The sequence below is a fragment of the Xyrauchen texanus genome, chromosome 50, assembly GCF_025860055.1.
Source record: "Xyrauchen texanus isolate HMW12.3.18 chromosome 50, RBS_HiC_50CHRs, whole genome shotgun sequence".
NCBI lineage: Eukaryota > Metazoa > Chordata > Actinopteri > Cypriniformes > Catostomidae > Xyrauchen > Xyrauchen texanus.
In genome coordinates, this window is record NC_068325.1 from 4,238,269 (window position 1) to 4,266,234 (window position 27,966).

The following is a 27,966-nucleotide window of genomic DNA, read 5'->3' on the forward strand; positions in this document are numbered from 1 at the left end:
CAATGTCAGACTTTTAGGTGGGCTAGTCACATCAAAATATCCCACATTCATAACACATAATTGTTTTACAAATAACTGTTTCCAGCACCATTATGCGCATTTTAATTTTTAGTCGCATATAAGGGTTTCCATTCAGGATTTCTTATGTGCACTTTCAAAATGTGCATAAAATTAATTGGATGGAAACCCATCATATTTATCCATTTTAAATCCTCAGTAGGTGGGTTTTCATCCAACAATTTGTATGCACATTTTGAAATTGCACCCACATTTGATCAAACTCCAATCGACCCAGTACATTAAAGGTTAGTAATGAGACACCATTCTTTCATCAATATTTGTTGGTTTTTCAAGATTTATGGCTGGGCTCTGCATGCATCCCATGACTTGGTACCTACATGAGAATTACTTAACATACTTCATAAAGTACTTCTCAACACGCCGCAAGATTTGAGCTATTATTCATTTCCATGACGTTTCATACTTTTTTGTTCAAATCCCTAGCCTAGCCCTATCCTAAACCTAAATATGAGCAAAGATAATAGTGATGCAAATAGCACTAATTAAACACTGGAATTTAAAGAAACTGGCCAACACGGTGTGTGTTGTTCAAAATAAGATTTAATTAGGAAATACTCATAAGAATACTAAAGCAAAGGAAGCCAGATACTCATCTAGAACTAAAGCCAGCAAGAGTTTACTAAGAATGTCTTTGAACCATTTTTGTTTATTCAGTTATTCTCCATGTGCTGGTTTAAACTGACTAATTAGTAGATCTGGTTTGGATTTTGTAATGCTCAAATTACAAACCCGAACAAAAATTTAAACCAGCATAGACAGTGGGATCTCTTACAAATGAGGCTTCATTTTGTGTCAAATAAATTTTAGTTTGCACTTAATATACAGTCTACTTTGTCCACTACAACCCTGTACAATGCTTTCATGTTAATGTACTGAAACTTCTGGCAATACTGGGAAATACTGAGAGGAAAAGAAAATATCAAGAGACATCAGTTTTTAACATTAGTGCATTCACAAAGGTTAATCTCACAAAAGCTGTTAATAAATCTTCAGGTCATGTTTCTCTACAAAATAAATAGGAATAAATAAGATATTCTATTGTGCATAAAGAAACAAAGTAACATCATGGTAGTATTTGTAGTACTCAATTTAATATATGCTGATATTCATTTTCAAAAATGGTGTCTGGACATCTGGAAAGGACGATTACTATCATTACTATATACCAATGATGATATATATATATATATATATATATATATATATATATAATAATCTTTTTGCTTTGCCGTATGAAAATCATGCCAAAATTCTAAAAATCTTTATGGTTCTGAAATAGGATTCATTTTCTTTATGCAAAACATATTTACTTATTTCTTCCTATTGATTTTGTGTTAAATAGGGTAGACATTTCTTTGTGAATTTGTGATAAACTTTCATGTGCATATTGGGTCTCATCAGCTTGATACTAAGGCAGTGAGAACATGGCATACAGTATAAATCAACAGAAAAAGCACCAGGCCATCAAGAAAAGGAAAAAGACAGGAAAAAGAAATACTGGGTAGTCAAAATCAAAATTCTTTACACAATCATTTTGCAAAGTTTGGCTGATTGCTTTGTTGAGAGAATACAAGTCTGTTCTGAAATCACACACATACTTGCTCTATAATACAGCCTGTGGATCAAATCCAGTATAGTCCACTGTGAAGTCTGTTTAACATTGAAAAGTCTCAGATGTGTGGGGCATTATGCAGATGTGTCAGTATGGAAGAGTTCTATACACAGATGAGAGTTCCTGTTCTTTCAGGATATAGAGGAGAATTCCTTCAGCAGGACGTCCTGACTCACAGTATTTAGAGACACGTTCTTTCTCACATTCAGACTGATGGAGCGCACCTGGAAAAGATTAAACAAAAACATTTATCTAAACATCGGGCATTGCTGCATCTCAAAAATATGTTAATTTCCCCACTATTGCCACCATGAAAATAGAAGCGTGTGAAGCAGGTGTGTGTGCAGACGTAAACTCGCTTCTCATTCAAATTTAACACAGCTTTGAGTTATATAAGGGCAGAGTGAATTCAGTTGAAGAACATAGCTCACAGTTAAGCAAGTATGAAAGGAAAGATGGATGGAAACTATGCTCTATGGCAGCACAATTAATTGAATAAATTGTTTAAATAAATTGATTAACTAAAAGTCTTGATAAAAGCATTCCATTAATCATTGCCCTTTACCAGCTCCTTGAAGAAGGCGGCCTCTTTGGGCTGCTCAGAGTAACGCTCAAATTGATCTAGACCATCTTGCAACTTTAAAGTTAGCGTGTCGTAGTTTGACCGTACCACTTCCAGCACCTACGAGGAATGACAAAAACAACATATGTAAACTATGTGGACCCGAGCATGTATAATAAGTTTACACTTATTACTTTTACAAGAAATGTAAAAGAATCATGAAGTGATATATGATGTCTGTGAGACAAGAAAGACAAACGTCTCATGTGCACTTTGCTAGTTTTGCTTTTTGTGTCATAAACGAGTGAGATTCAATACACCCTGATCCATAACTGAATTCAAAATGGAAAAATTCAAAACTCTGGAGACGTTAAAAGATACTTATATAGCGGGGTCATAGCTCTTCTGATAATATTAGGCATTTCATCAATATCATGTGGTCAGTGGCTAATGATCAGACTCCGGTCGCTGCCATTTCACTTAATGCGAAAAAGCATTTGATATGGTAGAATGGGATTATCTTTTTAAGATTTTGGAAATGTACTGGTTCGGGAATACTTTTATTGGTTGCATTAAGTTACTTTATAGATACCCCGTAGTGATAAGTTGTTTGAGGACTATTTGTGAACAGTAATCTTTAAAATGGATTGATTTCTAGAAGTTTGTTTTCTCTGGTGAAGTGTATGAAATATCTGCTACAATCCGCCTTTGATTTACCACTCAACACGATGAGTCGTCATTTCCCTAAAGTTTCTTGCAGAAACCCATTTAAGGTTGCTGATATGACACTTTAATTCTCTTTTTAAGAATGTGTTACTTCTCGACAACAATATTTCATTGAAGGCAAACACATTCAGTTACCTGATCTTCTGAAAGCTGGGATATATGGTTCACAGCAGCATAGGACTCAATCTTAGGGTTGAAGTGATTAATAATTGCTCTGAAAGAACAAAAATAAAGAAAAAAATTAAATATATTTCAAACACAACTGTGTGTAACGCTGTTACAGGCCAGTACTGAAGACAGATAGGAAATTTGATAGTTACTGTGTTATCATACGTAGATTTTTTCAAAAAGAGCAGAAAAAGTTTATATTACAAAAAGGTTAACTAACGTGCTGTTCTTCTAAATACTCAGTATTCTGCTGTAATCCTTTGAATTATGTATGCTTTACATAATGCACTCAACTTCTTTTGTGTAGCACAAACACATGGTGAGATCTCTGAAAGCCTGGAGAACGCTTCTGCATTACCTTACAATTTATCCACTGTCCACCTTCAACGGCTTTGCACACAAGACTTAATATCTATAATCGGTATGTAGGGTTGGGAATCGAAAACCAGTTCTTGTTCAGAACCGGCACCATTTTGTTTTTTTAAATAAAAAAGCATTAGATTTTTGGTTCTGATTTCTTGCACATGCAAGTTTTTGCTGTTGCAAATGGAACACTGTTAGTGCAGTTAGTGAATTAATCTGTTACCAATGCATAAATTACGAATGTCCAACTTTAAATGAAATAAGAACTGTCTCACGAGCATGAATTACAACATGAGACTTCATAGCACAGTCTCTGAAATGGTTACTGTGTTTATTTAATGTTGTACTTGTGAGACTTCAATCAGGCAGTACAGTTACTCACTTCTTGTTCATATGACAATGTGCAGTTAAAGATACAAGTGAGTTTCGTTGTAATTATTGGAATTTTTATGTAAAATATAGTTTATAATACAAATGTTATCACATTTTTTTGGTTTGTTTAGAATTTGTATTTCATATATGTTTAGGATTAATTATTGGTTTGCACGTATGACTCTAACAAAGATTGCAAACCTGCCTTTTCCAATAATTGTATTCAATTAGAAATAGTCTCATCATTTGGCAACAGGCTGCTGATGGCAGTAAATGCAATAAGAATTGCATTTCTTATTTCCAAATATTTCTTCCACAAAAGTACCAAAAGAATCGTTCAGTGGAATCAGAACCAGAATCATTAAATTCCTTTAAGATTCCCACCCCTACTGGTATGCACATATTAGAAGAATATATTAAAGATTTACTTTATGTATTTATCTGTATCTCAGGTTTATTAGTATTCATATTTCTTTCAGTAGCCTAAATAATCAGGTTTATAATTATTAATAATTCATATTTACAACTATACAGGACTATATTCAGGATTAATAACCATATATATTCCACTCAACAATTATATTTTAAATTATTATATGCAGATTACAATTATATATTCATGTTATATATTAAATATTTAGATTCAAACTAAATATTTAGATTTAAAATAATATATTCAGATTTATAATTAGAAATTCAGATTTTATATAACAATTTCCTGTTATTAATATATATTTTCGTATTTCTACACTAGGCCTATACAATCAGGTTCATAATTATTCATTCAGATTTAAAATTATATATATTTTAGGATTAATACATATTTTCAATTTATCAATTATAAAATCTGATTTCTAACTAAATATTCATGTTTATACATTAAATATTAATTTAAGTACTTACTATTAACTATTTATTCCATTTCTAATTATATATTCAAATTCTAACTTAATATTCAGATTTACAATTATACAATCAGATTTCTAACTATATATTCAGATAATATATTAAATATTAATTTAAATATATACTATTATCTATTTATTCAGATTTCTTATTATATATTAATATTTCTAACTATATATTGAGATAATTAAATATTAATTTAAGGATTTACCATTTAATATTTATTCAGATTTACAATTATACATTCTGATATATATTTATATATTCAGGTTTTATAGAATAATTTACTCTTATTGGTATACATTTACATTTTTCCACGATATAACCAGATTTTAAATTATTATTTATTCAGATTTACAAAAATGCTGCATGTTTAGGATTAGTAAATCTATATTCAACTTAATTATATTTTCAGATTTCTAAAAATATATTCAGATTATATTCATATATTCATGTTATATATTAAATATTTAATTATGGACCTGTAACTACACATCGAAATGTTCAACTTTATAGTTTGATTTATAATTACACTATATTCAGAATGTATACAGAAATTATTAGTATATATTCATATTTTTCTATACAGTCAGATTTATAAATATATATTTAGCATTATAACTATATATTCAGATTTATAACCATTTATTCAGGCTCATTCTATATATTCAGGTTATCTATTAAATATTTAATTCAGGACGTGCAACTACACACTGCAATGTTCAACTATATATTCCTATTTATAATTATATATTCCAATTCATACTTAATATTTAGATTTACAATTATACATTCCAATTTATAACGATATATTCAGAGTTTATATAATAACTTCTTGTTGGTCCCCTCATTTATATGGCAAGATATGTTACATATAAATGTTATGAATACAGATGAGAGTTCTTTTTACCTAACATTGATGAGAGCATGAGTAACTTTATTTGCAGGCTCCTTCCACTGGCCTGTGTTGGTTGAGACCCTCAGCACTGTGATATCATCAAGATCAGGTTAATGCTTGAGTAATTAAGTTAACACATATGTAAATATATTCACAGCAGGACTGAAGTAGTATAGTCAGGTAACTCACCCATGCAGTAGAGGTTATCAAACACCTGATGCATGCGAATAATCTCATAATAAAGCTCATCATAACTACTGGGGGTGGGCAGAAATGTGTCTCCAAATGTGATGAACATGTTAAAGAGGTTCACAACCTACGAATAAATGAGAATATGTTAGGAAAATAAGAGAAGGCCAAGTAACATGAGGAAGTGGACTAACAGGAATGTAAATGTGCCCCAAGTACCTAAAACACTAGACAAAAACTGCCTCTCACAGTGTGTGTTTGGGGTTTTACCTGAAGTGCCAGCTGGAAGATATTGTGTTTTGCCAGAAGGCTGGTCTCATTAGACAGCAAGAACTTTAGAAGGTTAATGAGCGCTAGAGAAAAACAATCAACAAAGCCATCTGATGAAGCAGATTTCTTCACACAACAAAAATCACTCTTTTGACCTGTGACTCCATGCTGAGATTTATATGGTGATTATGAGATCCATTTTGGGGGTTGCAGAAAACAAAGAACTGCATTAACATTATAAAACAGAATAGACCAGAATAGAATGAAATTGACTAGAACAGAAATTAATTAAACTAAATATAATACAATCGAACAGAAGGGAACAAAACAGACCAGAATAAAATCAAACTAAAAAATTATACAATGGAATAGAATAGGACAGAACAGAACAGCATATAGTAGAACAGAATAGCATATAGTAGAACAGAATAAAACCGAACAAACATAATGAAAAAACGAAATAGAACAGAACAAAATACAATAGAACAGAATGGAACATTACAGAACGGCATATAACATAGGATAGAAACTATTGAACAGAAATAGAATAAAATAAAAAAGTGCAAAATAGAATAGAAAAACACATAAGAACAGAAAGGAGCACAAAACTAAAACAGAATGGAACGGAATAGAACAGAATAGATTTTAAGATGACTTTCAAGTAAGTGTCATACCTGCCCAGAGTTCTGTCCAGGTATAATGCAGTCTAACTCTGCACTTCTTCTGGTAGCAGATCAGTTTGTGAATAATCTGAACACAGCGCCTACAAGTAAATGAATCAATATATTTATCCTAATAGTGTCCCTAATTAATCTAAGCATTACAACAGTGCTTCAAACTGAATATTAGATGGAAGCTCACATGTAGAGATCTATGGGAAATTCCTTCATCATATGAGTGATGATGAACTCTACCATCAGATCTGCAAAGACAAATACAGGTTAAGCATTTTATGTGAATACAGGGTTTCCCATTAATTACCTAGACTGTGGTGGGCCATCTCATTCGTCCTGCCACAAACTGAAAATATTTTCACACTTTTCATAATAACATAAAAGATCTCTTCGGCAAAGCATTAATCCCAGTAAGTCAGCCCCTCCCCACTCCCCCTGCTGTACGCGCACATGCTCACACACACATCGTAACTATTTTCAGCATCTGAGGAGCCAGTTCAACAAAGGTAACCACTTTTGCTTCATTTCTTTGATTGCTCACAGGGCTTGACATTAACGCTTGTCCTCGACAAGTGGATTTTTGAAAGGGCAAGTGAAAAATTATTTGACTTGCCCAACCGGTCAAGCAGACGGATTAAAACGTCAATAACGAAAAAATAACCAGCTATATTTGTGATAGCCTATGCCTGTGTCACTTATTAGAAAGTTAATATTTTTATTCTGCTGTTGAAAGTAATCCAAGGTGCATCATTTTACAATTCCCTAGCGATCTAGTAACATCTGCACCGGTTTGATTGACAAGTGGTATATGTGTGTATGCTGAAAATGCACGTGCTAATGCACCTGAACGGTCAAATACATTTCAAAATTCCACCAGTCTTGGTGAGGCACTCATGTAAACACAGAGAGTTATGTCTAAAGTGAACGTAAACACTGGAGAACAAAGCAGATTTGTTTTAAAATGTCTGACTTGTAAGTATAAATGTAAGCTAATAGACATGCTGCTGTCTACTGTGTCATAGGGATCATGGGCGATACCACTTATTTTCTTTTCGCTACGATCCCAAGCACTTTTATGCCTGTATCACCGATATCAATAAAAAGATCCCTCTAATAATTGTTTTTTTTTTTACAAATTCTTTAGATAAAATTTGTAACTTAAATTATTACTTAATTTTTTATATATATTTATGGGCCTAAACTGGGAAAATATTAGGCTGCTTTGTTTACCTTTTAAAAATTAGTAAGTATAAGCAACATATAAAACCACAAAATTAACCATAGATATTATTATATGGTTACCATTACTAAAACCAAATTACAATATGGATACTACAGTAATGCTGTAGCAAAAACATGGTTACTGCCAAAAAAATAAAAACAAAAATAAAAAACATGGTTACTACAGTTGTGGTTAATACAATATTACTACAGTAAATCCATGGGTAGTTTTCATAAGGGTATCATTATTTATTAACGAGAATTAAAGATCATTATCAATGTTTTAACAAATCTGAATTTAAATAAACCTGTAAAAATGGTCACAAAATTCCATTATAATACATGTCATGTCTAGATTTGTCATTACTTAATGTGAATGACTCCAGATGCTGTTTTTCGGTCATTATCTCAGGAAAACACTGCTCCCTCTTTGAACGAGCGCTATGACTGAAAGAGCGCTGTCTGTCTGCTGGTGTATTTTAGCATTTCTGCACGTCAAGATGAGCGGAAGAAAAATAGTTCAGGTGTCATGCAACAATTCGCTAATATAATTATTATTTTCCACTTTGAAGCTTATGAGATGCAGTAATATTCATGTTATCTTAATAATGAGATAACTAGTTAAAAAAAATTCCCATTAATAATCAATATTCATGATACCACATCAGCATCGGACGTATCGATACTTTAGTATCCATCTGACTATGACAATAGTCTCCTCCTCTAGGCAGTGCAGTTTACATTTCTGTCGCAGAGAATTGAGCTGATTGCATAGATACACTATTAGGTTGGGCATCTGTCAAAATTTTAGAAACATATACAACATAAACTTTGACATGTTACTTGAGCATGTAACTTATATGTCATTTTTTGTCTCCGGAAAAGTGACTTTTTACTCTGACAAGTGAATGACTAATTCTGGATTAGCACATGACAATGCTTAATGTTGAGCCCTTCCTCAAATGCACGCTCAAGTCGATTTTTTGTTTTGACCATTCATGAACTGAGTTAAACTGTCTCGTTCACCATGCTTTGTGGATGTCACTTTTTCCCCCGTGTCATCACTATTTATGATTAAATTACTACTAGAGCACAAAATTGTTTACAAGAGCACAACATTCTTCGTAAATCTAGCCTCTTAATTTTGCTCTCAAAGTGCACCAGACTGTTGCATTTAACTTTAAAATGAACAACATTTTCTTAAAGGGGAGCATGCCCCTAGACCCCCCTTAGAGAGAGGTCCACCCACCACATTCTCACAAAATCCTGTGGGAAACACTGGACTATCCATAAAAAATACATCCATTTATCGACAATCTTACATTCACAAGGATGATTAAGTTGTAATGAAATTTTTAACTTACCCAGCACTGCACACACTAAAGGTCGAGAGGGGATGCTCTTATCTGCAGCTTTCTTGCGATGTCGCATGGGCTGAAAAACATGTGACGTCAATAAGACACCAGTGAAACCATGCAAACTGATCTTTCTTTTTCTTTTCTAAGCAATTGCTCAATTATTTAATATAAAACATTATTATTTGTGTTATATTACCATGGCATTAACTCAAAATGAAAAATAGAACGAGTCAAACACTGTCGCAATGCGGCAGAGAGAGTGACAGTAAATTTGGCATCTTTCTCTCTTCTGACTGCCATAATGCATCCGTTTCTTTTCTTCTCTATTTTGGAATTCGTGGAAATGCAATAGTGGATTTTGTATTTTTCGGTTACAGCATATGCACAGGCATGTAGTTCCCTACCACGTTCACGTCTGAGCATAGATTCTTACCATTCTGTGCAAGTTGACTCTGAAGTTCATGTTATCATCGTGAAGAAAGGCATCGGCATATTGATCCTGTTTAACAGCGAGAGGACAAACGTCAAAGGAGGGAACTAACGGAACAATTAGAAAAAGCAGTAAAAATGCATTACCTCGGCTATGCAGGTCAGAATGATGAGGCACAGTCGGGCACTGTTGAGTCTGTGCTCATCTGAAAACATTGAAGAAAAATATATGCTAAGATTAAAAGTGGTCAATGTAGTAAAAAAAAAAAAAAAAAAGAGAGTAGAAATCACTGATCTGTTCCAAAACATAGTGAGCTGCCAACGTGGCAGCATTTTAACCCTTTAAGTGAAGGTGTTTTTAAAGTTTTCCTGTTTCAGTGGCATAACCAAAATTCAAGGCTCTGAAAAACTGCTTCTGTTTTGTTCCCATTCATGTCAGCTGTAGATGAGAAATGTTGTGTCAATACAACAAAGCAATCAAAAGTTATAGCATTACAAAAATAGTGTATCCTAGTGTCCAGAAACGCCTCCTTGTTTTCAAAAGACTCTCCAAATAAATAAAACATAATAATTGTACATAAAAAACTACACATGCAAACACAACAATAACTAAAGGTTTGCATAGCATGCAGACATGATATTAGTCATGAGATTTCACAGAATGAGTTTCATTCTGTGCCATTTGAGTCATCATTGAGTCTGTGTTATTTACTTGTCGCCATCTCTTGGTGGCCATATTCAACATTGTGCTTTATGTGGATTATTTAAGGATCTTTGCATCCGATTACCTTGTGTGTGGGTTCGTTTGAAAGATAATCCCCTCCTCTAAATAATGGTATGTGTTATTTTAAATTCCGTTTATATTTTGTGAAGTTATAAGAGAAAAAGCGGCATATAAGCAACACCAACATAATTGTAAAAGACATATACTTAGCTATTACTCACTATATTTTTGCCTGCGAGTAAAACAAATAGTTTGTATTTTACTCTTTGAGAGATTTCTACCAACATATGTCACATGGATATTTGAGGAGTTTGATATTTTTACGGATTGCTATAATATGTAATTCTTTTATAAAACTAGAACACTTCGATTTGTCTGAATATTTCAAAGCACTTGTTCAGTTTTGGTCATAATATTTGCATGCATAGGAAAGTACAGCATCTAAGCTTTCAAACAAAATCTATTTCATGTTGGTCAATGCTGTAGTTATTAACATTTTGATAATTATATTTTAAGCTCCCATCTGAGCTTAAAGGGTTAACCTCCTGAGATTCCACGTCCACATTACGTTTTGGCTTTGCTATAGGCTAAGCATGATTTAATTTAAAACAACTGATCTCAGATCAGGAGAGTGTAGGCCGCCATTAAAGGGTAAAACTTTTGACACACTGAGTCATGTGACAAAACAACATGGCGCTGATCTCAGCTGAACAAAACTACATCTGGAAAAAAGCTCATTATGTTTTTACATTAAAACCTGTTTAAGTGAAAAGAGTACAGTCTGTAGTTTCATTCGATCTGCCATTTTAAGAATTTAATTGATTTATTGCGAAATGGTATGTTGTTAAACATAATGACCACGTATGTGGACAATAGGGTGATTTATTACACTGAGAATCAATGGATGAATCCAAAATTGGTAAATGTTGCTTTCAGAGGATTTTATTAAATTAGAATTAAAATAAAGTGCATTTCAAGCTGTTCTGAGATTAGTGCAGGCAGATTAAAATGATTTTGAACTCAGAAATTGAAAACATGTTTATTACAGCAGAGATGTATAAAAGTAATTGTTTTGCGTGAATAGCATTTTTTATGTATTTTGAATGTATCACAGAGCCGAACAAAAAAATAAACACGTCATTGACCCAAATATATTTAATCTAATTAAAAAGTTATTATTGTAACAGATATGTGTGCGCAATGCATTTGATTTTATGCTTATTAGATTATAGTTAGCTTAGCATCATGCTAACGGCAAACTTCATTTAAATAATTTGCAAGTCGAATCTCCCTTCAGCTTCGCATTAGGAGTGCTATTTGTATGATGCAAGGATTTGCCGTCAATCTAAAGTGTTCCAAATCAGTCATGTTTTGAAGTTCCATTTCAGTTAGGTTGCCACTTGAGAATATAGTTGCCTATGTAGGGAAGTAGAGAGAGAGAAGGTGGTTATGGAACAGAGCCACAGTAAGTAGATAAACAGAGATGTCTTGCCTTTGGTGTCCTGCATGATGATGGAGGAATATTTGAGGAAGGTTATAAGAAGATTACTCGTCTGCAAGTTCGGGTCCAGAGGAAGCTCAGGATTATTCATCACTGTGGAGAGAACCAATGAGTGTTGAATAGTTTCTGAGAATGAATCTGTATCAGGCTGTATCTCAGAAATGCTTTTTCCTATTGAAACAAAACTTGGTATCATGGCTGGGTCTGTGCCCCCTAGATTTGCCTTGAGCCATCCCAGAAACTTTTGATGGCCCCGCCCTGACTGACAGTGAAGTGATCAACGTTGCCCCCCCAATCAGACAAGTGCTCCACCAAAGATTGCATCCTAGTTCTGGCCCTGCTTTGTATGCATCATTACAACCATGATCTCAGCATACATGCTAAGTTTGGTGACCACCTACTGGTTAAGATTACATTTATATTTTTGCTCATAACTTTGAATAATTTGTCCAGAAATCATGATTCTTTGGGTCATAAGGATCATAATGACACTTTGTTTCATGATGACACTACCGCCCACATTTGCGATTTTTCATCAGAAAATCAGAATTTACCGTGCTATATGAACTCATAATGAAACTCACCAAGCATGTCATCAAAAGAAAGAAAGGAACTTGACGCCCGCTTTAATGTCCTTTACAGTAATACAAAAAATAAACGAATTAATTACTGTAATGCGATGAAAAAAACAACAATACTGTTTATTATATCAATTAAATAAATATTTATTAGAGCTGTCAAAATTAACGCATTAACATGTGATTAAGTAAAAAGTTTAACGCGTACATTTTTTGTAAATCGCAATTAACGCATCATAGATGTTTTTGTCTGCAAGCGCTTTTCATGTGGAGTTCAAAGCAACCTGACGTGAATCATGAACACGGCTTCACAGTTGCTAACAGAGTGGATAGCCACAGTCTGCCGCCATATTAATATTGTGGAGGATGAGAGTTTAAGAGATTTAATGCCTATTGAAATGAATATGAAACCAATGTGGGGAAACTAGTTCTTTCAATGAGTCAAACTCCCACTTAGACTTTGAGAAACGTTTAATATTACTTGAATTGGTGATATTTTAGTGCATTTCTATCTTTATACTGTGGAAGGCTTTGTTTGGAAAATGTTAATTAAGCATTATATTGTTATATATTGTTTGTTTTCTTAACTAAGTCTGAAATAAATGCATTTTGACAGGGAAAAAATATATATTGTGTCAGATTTCAGCATTTTAAAAATCTGCCATCAACTGCGATTAACTACAAAAATTATGCGATTAAAAAATGTCATCAACTGACAGCACTGCTATTTATACATTATGGCAGTATTTGTTATAATGTCATATATATGCTGATTGAAAAAAATTTCAGTATTTATTTACATTACATTTTACATAACAATTTTTTTACGTACTTTTTTTACATTAATGTCAATCTAATGAGAATCACCATTAAATACCAATGATAAAGACAACTACAAAAATACTTCCAAGTAAAACATTCAGATGCATGACGGTAATGAGATTTTGGGGGGAAAATGCGCATTGTTGTCATGACAATAATATAATCACTTTAATATAAATGTAATAATATCATAAATGCCACAATATTTTTAAAACAAAAAAGGCATTTTCTTTTCATTTTTCAAAAAATATAGAAACATAAAAAAGTCTAATTTTCTTTTCTTTTGATTTTGGTGTGTAATGTGATCTGGAAATGTTTTTGTGAGATTCATCCAAAAGTATATACACTTAACAGGTGTAAAATACATACTATTATATATGTAGGAAGACAAAACACTACAGTTATAAAATCTTCAGTTGAAAAGTTAGTATGAAAATAAAAGTCATTCTTCTGTTGGGCAAGGAGTTATTAGCAATATTCAGTCTAAAAAGCATGCATGGATGCACACTTTGAAAATCCCCCTTTAATAGTAAACTATACCATCAAATTACGCACACTAGTTAGTATTTATAACATGATTTAAGACCGTAATCTACACTTACAAGTTAGACTTGCAATCTTTACACCATAGATGATGACATACACATAGATGATGACGTCACGTTTGTAGAGCACTATTGGCACATTCATGCATGAGAGCACTCCACATCCAGCATGGGAATGGGTTTAATATTTCATACAGCTACTGGATTTCAAGTTTTAGGTAGGGAACGATGCAGAAAGAATTATAAAATGACTTATTTAAATACAAATGTAAGAGTGGAGTGAATGTATGAAAGAGAGGTGCTGGCTCAAGTGTATAACACTAATTGCTGAACAACAGCTGTCTAAAAAGCTCATTTATTTATTCCAAAAATGCCTAAAATACCTCCCTACTGCCATTTAATACTTTTAGTGCAGTTTTTTTTTTATTTAACTAAGTAAGGATGAAAAAATCCAAGCTAAAGTGAAATTTACATGCTACAGAAAAATACAAAAAAGCACCATAAAAAGTAGTCAACATGAGTTGTGTGCTATATTCTTTAAGCAGTTAAAGAATCTAATGTTTACTGAAGATCTAAAACAACCCACTGTCCAGAGAGGGTGGTGTAGTGCCTAGTGGAGTTGTAGGAGAGGCTGGGACAGGCATAACGGGTGTTGCTGTCATGTCAATATCTGGATGGCTCTGTGTTAAAGAAGAAAAGTTAACATTAGAAACATAAGAAAAGTAACATAATGTACATAATGTATGTTTGGGATCACGCAATCATACAATAATGGGAACAGAAAATATTTTGCAGGGCTGACCTGTGCAAGAACAGTGATGAAGTTTCTGTTGAGGTGTACGGCCTCATACAGAGCGAGCAGGATGGCTTCATTAGTCCTAAAGGACACTCAAGTCATCAGACACATTTGCCAAATACATGGATTGATTTCAACAAAACTCCATTATTAACCCACTGCTAAAATGTAGTGGTAAAGCAATATATCAGTCAGGCTGATGATATTTGGCCAGATCATCTGCATCAGTTTGACAAATTAACAGAAGTGTCACTTCCCAATTGTGTCATTTACAAAATCTAAATCTTCACACAGTCTTGTTAATAGCAAAACAATTAGTCGATTTATATAACATTTCAAATTGTCATTTATATATACAGGCAATTTCATGTCCCAGGAGTTTATTTTGATAAAAATGAACATGTTTCTACATTTGACTTACTGCACTGAGAGTTTTTCGTCTGCATCAGCAATAAACATGCTGCCCACCTGTGGACGAAAGCAGAATTATAATACAGACATTTACATTTCAAAATGCTATATTAAAGCAGACAAGTTCATACCATGCTGGTAAAAGTGGAGAAAAACCCTCCCTGGTTTTCCTCCTCTTTGTCTTTATACTGCCTGTGAAAATAAAAAGAAAGACATTAAAAGGACTGGTTCGCCCAAAAATACAAATATTATCACAACTATTTCTTTAAATCTGTTCTTTAAAATGTGTTTCTTAAAAACAATACGACACAAATCACACTTTACCTATTGTACTTTGTAAGTGCATGGTGGATGACCATTCCCATGCCCTATAAAAAGATGAAACATTAAACCTCCACATGAAAGTGTCTCAAAACATGAAAATTAATTAACTATTTAAATTAATTTAAATTAAATTCGAATTTAAAGACTTCTGCCTATTCACTTACATCTAGAGTGGGCTCGTCATCCACTATTGACAGTTTCACAATGTAAGGATTCACAGACTGCAGATAACAGATATAATACGTTTTACAGAAATATTACAATCAATGCTTCAGATATTTAATATTCAAGAGTGATATTAAAATATATAGAAAATAAAGTCTCTACCAGTGTTGGGTGTATGTTGTTTTCAAGGTAATTAGCTACTGTTATCTAATTACTTTAGTTAAAAAAGTAGTGTAACATATTACATTTTACATATTTGTAATCAGATTACAGTTACTTAGAAAGAAAACAGAAAAAAGAAAGGAAAGAAAAGAAAGAGAATAGATAATGATGGATGATTAAAAAGAAAGAAAAAGAGAAAGAGACTAATGGATGGATGATGGATGGATAGAAGGAAGGATAAAAAGCTAGATCGATAAAATAATTGATGGATGATAAAAAGAAAGAAAAGAAAGAGACTAATAGATAGATAGATAGATAGATAGATAGATAGATAGATGAATTGAAAAAAATGGATGGATAGGGAAGGAAGGGAGGATAAAAAGAAAGAAAAGAAAGAAAGAAAAAGAGACTAATGGAATGGATAGAGGGAAGGATAAAAAGAGATGATAGATTGATAGAAAGAGATAGATAGACAGATAGATAAAAAGAAAGAAAAAGAGAAAGAGACTAATATATAGAGAGAAGGATAAAAAGATAGATAGATAAAAGGATGGGTGGATGCATAAAAATAAAGGAATAGAGAAGGAGACTAATAGATAGATAGATAGATAGATGAATTGATAAAAATGGATGGATGGATGGATAGATAGGGAAGGAAGGGAGGATAAAAAGAAAGAAAGAAAAAGAGAAAGAGACTAATGGTTGGATGGATGGATAGAAGGAAGGATAAAAAGAGATGATAGACAGATAGATAGATAGACACAGACAGACAGACAGACAGACAGATAGATAGATAAAAGGATGGATGGACGGATAAAAAGAAAGAAAAAGAGACTAATGGATGGATAGATGAATTAATTTGGGATACACTGATTGGGTTGCACATATTTCTAAAATAATATTTAAATGCACCTGTTTGCGTTATAGAAAAATATTATTTTGAATTCATTCATTGGAAAAAAAAAACAATTATGTGAAAAGTACAAGAAACAAACTTAAAAGTAAAGTAATCAGTAAGGTGATTACTATTTGATTAAGTAATTAGATTACAATTTTAGAGAAGTCCTTAGTAGTTTGTAGCAGATAATTTTTTTAGTAACTTACCCGACACTTTCTACTAACACACCGGCACTCTCTTACCTCATACTTCCTGTAGTTGACCAGGAGGGCTAAAAGGACCACAGAATCATAACCATGCTGCGCTCGACTGGACACATCAGACATTATCTACACAAAAAAAGTTATAATATACATGACATTATAATACAGTAAAATTGAGCCCAAAGTAATTCACACGATGACAATCTGACCTGTAGAATGGCCTCAAATATACTGTTGATCATCACATACTCCAGTATGGTATTCTGACTGATATTATCTGTCACCTAAAAAACAAAGACACAATTTAACCACATCAGAAAACGTTCCTGAGTTTTTAAACACAAATAAAATGGTGTTTACACTAAAATTGAAGTCTATGGGGCAAGGCATTCCAAGGTTTAAAAGCAACAATGTACAAGTGCTTCTGTAATTCCCCCATATATCAATGTCTGTAATTTGAGGTGTAAAGCGGTCTAAATCGTAATTTTAGAGGTAGGACTACTTGCAAAGTCTTGCCCCATAGACTTCCATTGTGGAAATTTGCATCACATCCGAAATGCCAGAATGTTGTTCATGTAAAAAAAAAGTGCTCAGATGTTCATGCAAAAGAAGTATGACATGATGCAGAAATGAACGTGTTGATCTTACAGTGACCAGACACAGCAGCAGCTTCAAACATAAACTCTTCAGACTCTCCGATCCATCACCACACAACAGACTATCCAGACTCTCCATCAGCTCCTAAACACAGAACAATTTCAATGGAACTTAAACTTCTATACAATAGAACCATCATGATCGTGTGTGCCGACACATGACTGACCTTCATTCTGAGTTCAGCTTTGTCGAAGCCCATCAGCATGTTGATGATGTCAAAACCTGTGGCGGATTTGTTTTTTTGGTGAACTCCTCGAAACAGTGCACACAGAGTCTAAAGAAACAGAGCACAAGTCTTGGTTCAGTTTGTTGCATTGTGACATTATTTTCAATCAAGTCAGTCTCCCTACAGGCACAAACTACTTATATGTATTTGTATATGACCAAATATTTTGCAATAAACTTAATCAAATATATAGTTTCTATACTTCTAATCAACTTTAAATGAATAGTTTGTTACGTTTCTGTTGTTTTGAATTTGATTGTGTCATTCGCAATTAGGGATGTCCCGATACAATTTTTGAGAACAAGTACCAATACTTACTTTTCAGTAGTCGGCGAAACCTGATTTTTTTGTTTTATTTTTTTCTGAATTCCATATCAACAGTTCATTTCGATTTTATCATCAAAATGGTGTTTATGTAAATCAATTCATAAAAGCTTTAGTCAAATGAAAATAGAACAATACATTTTCAACATACAGTGGCAAGAATAAGTATGTGAACCCTTTAGAATTAGCTGGTTTTCTGCAATAATTGGTCATAAAATGTGATCACATCTTGAATGAATGTTGCATTTATGTAACACGCTACACTAAAAGTGCTTTCCACAGTGAATTTTGGACTCTCCTCAACCTCTACCAGTGTGCAGCATCTACCTGGATGATGCGATGGCAGTCATAGTGCGCCAGTACGCTCACTACACACTAGCTATTGGTGATGAGGAGAGAGTAGAGTTATAGAGCCAATATATGGATCTCATTTGAGTCATAAGTATACTGTAGACAAAGCACAATGTGCTTAAGCTAACAACACACAATAAAGACATAGAATATTATAACTGTTTGAACATATCCCATTAAGCACTTATAGTGCTGTGGAAAAAGTTAGTGAACCCCTCGGCTAATAACGCTAAAACATTTGTCAGGAGTTGGCAAACCTGGCATCCAATTAATGAAACAAGATTGGAGGCAAGGCTGGACGACAGATCGAATATTAGCGATGTTATATTAGCTGGTTGAATCATTCTCCTGTGGTGTGCCATATGCAAAAATAATAGTAAGAAGAGGGAAGAAATTACATTGGCGGTTACGTTTCACAAAGCCAAAGATATGATACCGGTCAGTACTGTGGAAAAAATCTAGTTCAAGCGGCTGCTAAAGACAATCGGCCCCCAAAATAATGCTGTGTCGTAGATACTCTGCTCAGGAAGCGCTCCAGAAACTGTATTTTAAAGTTCATGAAACAGCTGTCCCAAAGTTATCTTGGATAACACAATTCGCAACCACTTCCAACCTGTGGACGAGCCGAACATGCAAACCCTCAGTCCAACTATATATTTCATTGATTTCTGGGAGTTTAACCTCTTCCCAATCCTGTAAAATTAGCCTAAAACGCCTAATCAAGGCATACCCAAAGTAAATTTAAAGCTGTTCTTGAACCGTTTGGAGTACATGCATGGTTTTGGTCACATTTGAAAGGGGACACTCTGAAGTTTTTTCTCCAGCAGTCAGAATTACTGTAAGTGCTACTGATTTTGAGTAATAGAAGTTTGAACACAATGAAATAGAATTTTCTTTTTCCGCCTGAAATTTTTTTTTGCATACAGATGCCTGCAGATGACTGTAACTTGTAGCTATTAGCTTGAGAACACAATGGGATCACAGCATGAATCCTTACCTAGTCCAGGTTCAAATGTTATAACAATATCATAAAAAAATGAATATTTTACACATGTTTTTCTAAGGGTACACCCAGGTGTTTTACAAAAGTGCCTTTTGGATACTCCAAAAGGTCACTTTGGAAACCTAGGACAAAAAGGCTGCAACTTTTGAACGCTTCAACGTACAGTCATAATTGTGGTCTCTAATGAAAGATGACACTTAGAGCTATCATATTCCATATCCAGATCCACTATTAGTTTTGCTGACACAGAGTAACTGATGCATAAACACATTAGAGTGCCTTTTCCTTCTTGAAACTAAATGTTGTGCATATAAAAGAGTCAAAACTAGTGCTATGGTGGACAATTTGTTTATATAAAAAATACACAACAAACTATTTACATTAATTTTTACATAAAGTATTTACAAACCATTATAAAATTGTACATGTTTCTAGCAACATGCCAGTCATTGTAGCAGTCACATTTGTGTACAAAGCACATAGGCACAACACAGGAGAGTACTTCACTGGTGTCTTTGCATGACACTGCCTGCACTTCAGACGACCAGCGGTGCAAGATTTGGTGATGTGCAACAGCCTGTGATGTGCTCTTCGTGGAGCAGGAGATACGGGTCTGGCTGTGGATTGAGACCCCAACTCTGCCATGCTCCTCAGCAAGTGTCTCTCTGAAAGCCCTCCTCTCTTGATGAGGTGCTGTCCTGCTGCTCCACTTTATGTGGCCGCTTGCTGAGTGGGGGATAATAAATAAATGTAATTTACAAAGCTAGACACAACTTCTCCATCTTTTCTGTATTCTATATATATATATATATATATATATATATTAGTTTTTCTTTTCGAGTGTGTAAAAATGTATTATTGTATGTATATTTACTGTAAATACTGTATACTTTGCCAATGTACTATGGAACAAAGAGATGGGCCTACACCTCCCCCATGAATTCAGCACTGTAACAAATAGATGGCCCTACACCTCCCCACCTCCCCGCATTGTAACAAATAGACTCTCAAACACAACATATATTCTTATTTTCAACTTATATTTATTGATTTATTTACTATATATATATATATATATATATATATATATATATATATATATATTTACAGTAAATATACAAAACATCTATATAGCATGTCAATAGATCTGAAACAAACAATGAACTAAAAACACGCACAAACGGTTCAAACACTCACTGAGGAAACACAGGACAAAGGGTAATTACAAAATGTGTATTCATTATTCAAACTAAAGCTTATTTATGCGAATATACAGTAATATATGTTATAAACACAAGAAAACACTTACTTGTCCAGAGCCGTGTCTCATCTCTCCATCTGCCTCTGAATCATCTGTATTGTTTTCAGAAATTTCATCTCCAAACTCAGAATTTTGACAATGAATGCCTTCTTATATCACATCCTGGGGTGAAAATCCTGTTTTTCACGTCCGTTTCACCATATTTAAATCGCCAAATGTGTAAACAGTTCCAAAGCAGCTCTGCATGCATTTACGCACGGAGGCGCACAGCAGGGGTAAACTCGAGGAAACTTTGCGCACAGGAATAACAGAGCCGCCATCTAATAGTTCCACTAAAGCCGCGATATCACTGTTTTCAGAATTTCATTGGCTATACGATGCGTCAGTCATTTCCACTCTTCAATGTAACTGGTTTGATCAGTAAACAAAGGAAAGTGGGTATGCCCTTACACTCGACACAGATGGTGGTTGGGTATTGAAGGCTGTGGACAGGACATGGAAGCTCCTATTGGGTCAAATGAGGTGTCAATCGAAAGGCCAGAGTGCGTGCTTCCATTTTGATACCGGATATAGGAAATGTTTACATCTGAACTGAAGTTATTACCGGTAATATGTGAAAGATTAGGCACAGCTGCCAGGTGCTTTGAAATGATGCAACAAGAGTCTGTGGATATTTATTGATGTAATACTGTGATTTGGACTAAACATTTTACTTGATTTGATCATTTGGACATTTGACAATGAAACAACACCGCTTTTGTCGGGAAGTTATGGCTCAGTGTACAACTATGAGGCATCATAGGTGAGTTGCCTAAATTTTGTTATTGGTTGTTTATATGTTGGTGGTCTGACAAAGATATAGATTGTACCTGCTGTTGTGATTGTATCTTAAAATGGTTTATATCAATAGAAAATCAAGAAATGTAGCTTTCCAAAGATATGTGGCATGTGTACCAATGTAACACACAGCTGTTTTGTTTATCGCATACTTTTATTTTGTACATTTAAGGGCCCGTCCGCGGGCCTAGATTTCCATGGTGTTAAATCCGCTTGTCTGCAAACCATTTACTTTCCCGATGAACACACAGGAGAAGTCATCACAGATGGATTACGAGATGCACTTGCGAGCAGCAAGCATGCATCACAACTGACAATGGGAGCAATATTGTCAAAGAAGTTAAGCTGAACAAGTGGACAAGGCTGCAATGTTTCGGACATCGCTTCATCTTGCTGTTGGTAAGTGTTTCAAAATGAGTCATTTTGTTTCTTCTTGAGGGTTTCCCGCATTGAACGCAGTCTGCAAGAAAATTGTGGCCAGTTTCTCACACAGTTGGAAAAGGAGAAGAGAACTTGCCAATGTCCAGAAGGACCTCAGTCTAAGTCACCAGCTAATTACAGAGTCACCTACCAGGTGGGGGTCCAGGGAACAAATGAGTGCTCGAGTCCTGGAGCAAGAACCAGCCATAAGCAAAGTCCTTGCCTCTGATTAAAAGGCAAGACATTTGGTTCCTACCTGGTATGAGCTTGAGGTGCTGGAGTCGGTTCAGAAAGCTTTATGGTCACTTCTATATTTGACAAATGACAAATACTCTGATCCTGAGACCAACAGACTGTTGAACCTTTGCTCCCTCACTGATCCAAGGTTTAAAACACTTATATCGATGACCACAAAATAAAGGAGGTGAAATCCCAAGCTGCTGATGAGTTAGAGTCCTTACTTGCTAACACTTATTTTGAGCCTGACACTGTAGTGTCCACTACAACAGCAAGTGCAGAAGCTCCATCTGAGCCACCAGCCCATAAAAAGAAGTCAATGGAAAGCTTCTTTAAAGAGGCAGTATCGTCATCTTCTTGTAGGGCTATGTCCCAGAGAGAGTCCATTGAGAAGTAACTGGAAAGCTACTGCAAATGTTACGTCAGTGGTGGAGAATCCAAGAGGAAAAATTTCCCAAAATTTGCAAAACTAGCCAAGTGCTTATGTGTTCCAACAACATGTTCCCCATATGAGATATTTTTTTGTGCCAGTGGAAGCATAGTGTCATGTCACAGCGCATCTCTTAAACCAGAAACGTTAAAAACTTAGTACTTGAAGCACTATGCACTAAAAGAAACTGATAAATTGCACTTTTCATATTGTTATTTTGGTTCATTTGAATATGATTGAATATCAATCTTTGTGTTAATTTACATCAGTGTAAAATGTAGTACTGGTATTTAAAGTACTTTGCTCTAAAGAAGCAGGCAGACTGCACTTTGTTTTGTGACTGATTTGTGCCTTTTTCTTCATATTGTTCTCTTGGTACATTTAAACATGACTGAATATTATTCCTTGTGTTCTTTTATGTCAGTGTAAAATATAGTAAAAAAAAAAAGCAAAAGCAAAAGAGAGATCCCAGAAGCCCTACGATCAATATTTGCTTCGCATAAATCTATAAAGGGTTACAAAGTTATCTTGAACAGCTTAAATATTAATCTGTCCACAGTTAGATAAATTGTCTATAAATGGAGATGATTTAGTACTGTGGGTACTCTCTCTAGAAGTGGCCGTCCAGCCAAGATGACTCAAAGGGGACACCACAGAATGCTCAATGAGGTAAAAAGAACCCTAGAGTGACAGTTAGAGACTTAAAGGTATCATTGGAACTGGTTAACATCTCCATTCATGTTCAAGTTCTGTTTTAATATACGGAAAACATTAAACAGGCATTATGTCCATGGCAGGACACCATGAAGGAAGCTGCTGCTTTTCATCAAAAATATATTAATCTCATTAAATCACAGCCATAGCAGTTTAATAATCTCACTAGGACATAAAGTGGTTTTAATTTTTAAGCTGAATGTTACGGAATAGAGGTCGACCAATAGTGGCTTTTGCCGATATCAAGAACTAAGGTGACGGAAAGGGCCGATAACGATTACAGGGTTGCTGCAGAGTTTTTAAAATCAATTGAAAGACTTAAGACCTTTTTCAAGACATGAACAAATAAAATGAATACCGTATATACCTATACCAAAACAAACCCAAACAATCTAAAAAACAAATAATTTATCACAGACTCAGGCAGGGGCACACATTCAACATGGCCTTAACATTGCTTATCAGTAAAACAACATTAAAACCACCTACCTAATATTGGTATATAATTAGCCAACTGCACTACTGCCACGCGATTAGCTAATTATATATATATATATATATATATATATATATATATTAGAACAGGTTGTCGCTGTTTTCTTTTTCCAATAGCTCATTCAAACAGATAAGGAAAATAAAATGAGCACTCTTACAATAATCTGCAATGTATTACAATATTAAAAATTAAGAGTAAACATTGTCATATTTCATCAACACTATATCATCATCATCAACTGTTGATCATTAGTGATCGCTTGTCATACATTTCCGATATGGCCTAATGATTGCGAACTCCTTTGCAACAGCTGGAAACACTGTAAAGCCCCAGCGTGCTTGGACAAAATACAAAAGTGCCATGTTTTCACTCTGAAGAATTTTGAAGTTTAGGTAATATCACAATTCCTGTCTTTCCGCTCCCAAATGTAAGACCTCTTTAAATAAAAATGAAGAATTTTGTTGTATCTTTTAAAGTATTTAAGAATTTTTATGAGCTTAAATTTCAGAAAACTGAATTTAAGAAATATTTTATTTTTTTTATCCCCTTTTCTCCCAATTTGGAATGCCCAATTCCCACTACTTTAGTAGGTCTTTGTACTCACCTCAATCCGGGTGGCGGAGGACTAGTCTCAGTTGCCTCCGTTTCCGAGACCATCAATCCGCGGCTCACTGTGCACTGTGCACTGTTCCGAGACCATCTTATCACGTGGCTCACTGTGCATGACACCGCGGAGACTCACAGCATGTGGAGGCTCATGCTACTCTCCGCGATCCATGCACAACTCACCACATGCCCCACTGAGAGCGAGAGCCACTAATCGTAACCACGAGGAGGTTACCCCATGTGAATCTACCCTCCCTAGCAACCGGGCCAATTTGGTTTCTTAAGAGACCTGGCTGGAGTTACTCAGCACACCCTGGATTCAAACACGTGACTCCAGTAGTGGTAGTCAGCGTCAATATCATCCCTTTTTGCAGTGCTTCGTGGATTGTAGTTCATTCCCTCATTAAAAACGTTAAGTACACATTCTTATACCTTTGTTTTTTGGTCCAATTTTCACATTATTTTTGCTTCAAATCAATGTTCCGGAACAATGACGGCTGAAAAAACATGCAGAACATCCCTAACATCATGGAAATAATAGAGAAGCTAACTGTAGGTGGTTATGAGCTTTGCACATTATTTTACCTGAAGTGCATTGACTACTTTGATCTGGTGCTCTTCACCCAGGGCTTGAACACAGTGATGGAATAAACTGTTGATATTTTCTTTGATTTTCACCACTTCATCTCCGTCCAGAGACTCCAATTTTCCTTCCAGATACTCAAGATTCACCTGGTCAATAAATCACATAAAAAGACCAGCAATATTATCCACATATTTATAAAAACAACATCAGGTTGCTGGAGGTTTTTCCCCCTATTTCTTATGAGAGAGATACAGTTAACTTATTACAGAAGTGGTAATTTGAGGATGTAATACAGTATGTGCTCTGACCTTCATCAAAAATAGCTCATCCCAGAAGCGAGGATTACTCTTAGTAGGGTCTTCTTTCTGAGAGGAGAGAGAATGATAGCAAATCGTTAACCAAAATAATCCAATTTAATCCTATATCACACAAATATGGGCTGTGACTACGTACGCCTGGCACCCAATCAGGCTAATCAGCTGAGGAGAGGAATACGTGCAGAAAATGTGGCAGTTCAGGACAGAGAGAGCTACATGCAGCTGCCATGTGTGTGTCTTTTTGTTTTCATTAAACATGATTTTGACGGTTCAGCCGGTTCCCGCCTCCACCTTTCCCAACCTTAACCTTGTTAAATTGGTGCCGAAACCTGGTAAGGAGGAGGGATGCACTGTCGTGGAGTCCTCGCCATTACCAGCCAACCTAAAGGAGCAGCCACGGTCATCAGCCGGGGGACGGAGGAGTTGCTGCCGACCGCTTGGACGCGGAGGAATGGCCGCCGCCTGCGAGGGGAGGAGGGGCCGCCTGGAGCTGTGGAGCCACTGCCAGGGGTTTAGGAGTTCCCTACTGGCCGGCAAAACACGGAAGGGTGTTCCATCCGCCAAGAGTCGGAGTACTTGCTCCGGTCTGCCCGGGGAGGAGCGGCTGTCGTCCACCAGAGGTTGGGGAGTGGCTGAGGGCCGGGCGAAAACGTATCTGGGCACCGGCAAACCAGGTTATTCCTCTCTCTCTCACTGTCTCTTTGACCTTTCCCTCTCCTATTTTTTCCCCTCCCCAGCCCTAGAGGGGCGGGGGAAAGCCTGCCGGCAGCCAGGGCCTCAAGGAGTCCACAGCCTGAGGCAAAGGAAGGAGGAGTGTGACGAGGAGGAGGGCTAATCAGCCAAGAAGAGGGATAAGTGCAGCGAGAGAGAGGAGAGAGCAGTTTGGGAGAGAGAGCCACATGCAGCGGCCATATGTGTGACTTTTTTGTTTGCATTAAATATTATTTTGACAGTTCAGCCGGTTCCCACCTCCTCCTTTCCCAACCTTTACCTTGATACAACACTCTATTAGGCATATCCATGACTTACCGCAAATATCTCATCATACATGAGCACCACCTTCTCCTTCAGTGGTTTCTTAGAGGACGTTCTCCTGAGCAGACCTGCTTTCTTCTCAGTCTGAGCCATGGCTTACAAAAGCACATCTAAAAACCCAGAATCATACACAGCAATATGTCAATAACGTTAACAAATATCATAACTAGCTACATGTTATTTCAGTATATTATGATTGTGTAAATTTTGACAACACAACAGTTTTCATGCTGTCTACGTAGGTTTTTTGACTATAATAGCCAAAAATACTGTCTTGGAAGGGAGGTTTTGAGACTATAATTGTGTAAGGTGGGGTCCCAAGGTGGTTTGCATTCAAAGGACAGAACTCCCCAGAAAGGCAAAGAGCAAATGTATGATCTCTGAGAAAATCAGCAAAGAAACTTTCTCACAAAGATACCATCTCACACCCAACTGAGCAAGAATTGCCTCATTGTTTACCTCTCACATCTGTTTCCCAAAAAGGCAATCTAGGTAGGCAGCTCACTATGTTTTGATACTATGATGCCCAAAAATGCAATCTGGGTAGGCAGCATGCTAGGTTTTGATACTATGTTGCTCAAAAATGCAATCAAGTTAGGCAGCTCACTAAGTTTTTATACTATGATGCCCACAAATGCAATCTATGTAGGCAGCTCACTTGGTATTGAAACGATGATGCTTAAAAATGCAATCAAGTTAGGCAGCTTGCTAGATTTTGATACTATGATGCCCAAAAATGCAACCTAGGTAGGCAGCTCACTAGGTTTTGATACTATGATGCCCAAAAATGCAATCTAGGTAGGCAGCTCGATTTGGTATTGAAACTATGATGCCTAAAAATGCAATGTAGGTAGGCAGCTCACTTGGTTTTGAGACTATGTTGCTCAAGCATGCTGTCTATATAGGTACCTACCTAGCAACCAAAAATGCTGACTAGCTAACCAGCCCCAGTGGTTTGGAAACGCAGCCCATGTTTACATTTTCATGCATATCTTTTGACGACTTAGCTTAGCGTGTAGCTTCCTAGAACTATATTACAGTACCCAGACATTCAAGAGCACACTTGTCAGCTCAGTCTGTATTAGACATATATTAATAGACACAGATTTGATCAAAATTAATATTATTAAATGATTATTTAATGTAGACTTTATATATGCTGGTAAAAATGAACAACACTAATCTGATGGCTCCATAAAATATATATGTCTATCTAAATCTATATAGATAGATAGATAGATAGATAGATAGATAGATAGATAGATAGATAGATAGATAGATAGATAGATAGATAGATAGATAAACTCTTCTAATGTTTACTTTTAATATTGAATTCAGGATTTTAATTTTCAATGTTTCAAACAGTTTTTATTGGTTTAAATAAATACATTAAAAAGTATTGTCATACCAAGGTAAATGAATCACTGGATTTGTTCCATTACTCCTCAAGAAACACCAGACTGAATCCGTTCAAATAACATCCGGTGTGGGCAGAAACCCCGCCCATC

At 35.3% G+C, this 27,966-nt stretch overlaps 1 protein-coding gene across 1 annotated transcript; it reads right to left on the reverse strand.

The window, feature by feature from the left end:
• Nucleotides 1–609: 609 nt before the first annotated feature.
• On the reverse strand, nt 610–27,955 carry LOC127641135 (armadillo-like helical domain-containing protein 3). Its single transcript, XM_052123919.1, has 26 exons — nt 27,867–27,955; nt 26,453–26,568; nt 25,415–25,471; nt 25,106–25,252; nt 17,782–17,889; nt 17,607–17,699; nt 17,168–17,242; nt 16,998–17,084; nt 15,695–15,751; nt 15,531–15,574; nt 15,338–15,398; nt 15,217–15,263; nt 14,802–14,877; nt 14,586–14,679; nt 12,046–12,147; nt 9,977–10,035; nt 9,834–9,899; nt 9,407–9,476; nt 7,009–7,069; nt 6,822–6,910; nt 6,148–6,230; nt 5,878–6,004; nt 5,701–5,776; nt 3,117–3,195; nt 2,259–2,375; nt 610–1,917 (listed from the first exon to the last, which is right to left on the reverse strand). Exons 2-26 carry the CDS (start codon nt 26,549–26,551, stop codon nt 1,825–1,827), a joined length of 2,067 nt encoding a protein of 688 aa, XP_051979879.1. The 5' UTR covers nt 26,552–26,568; nt 27,867–27,955; the 3' UTR covers nt 610–1,824.
• Nucleotides 27,956–27,966: the final 11 nt, after the last annotated feature.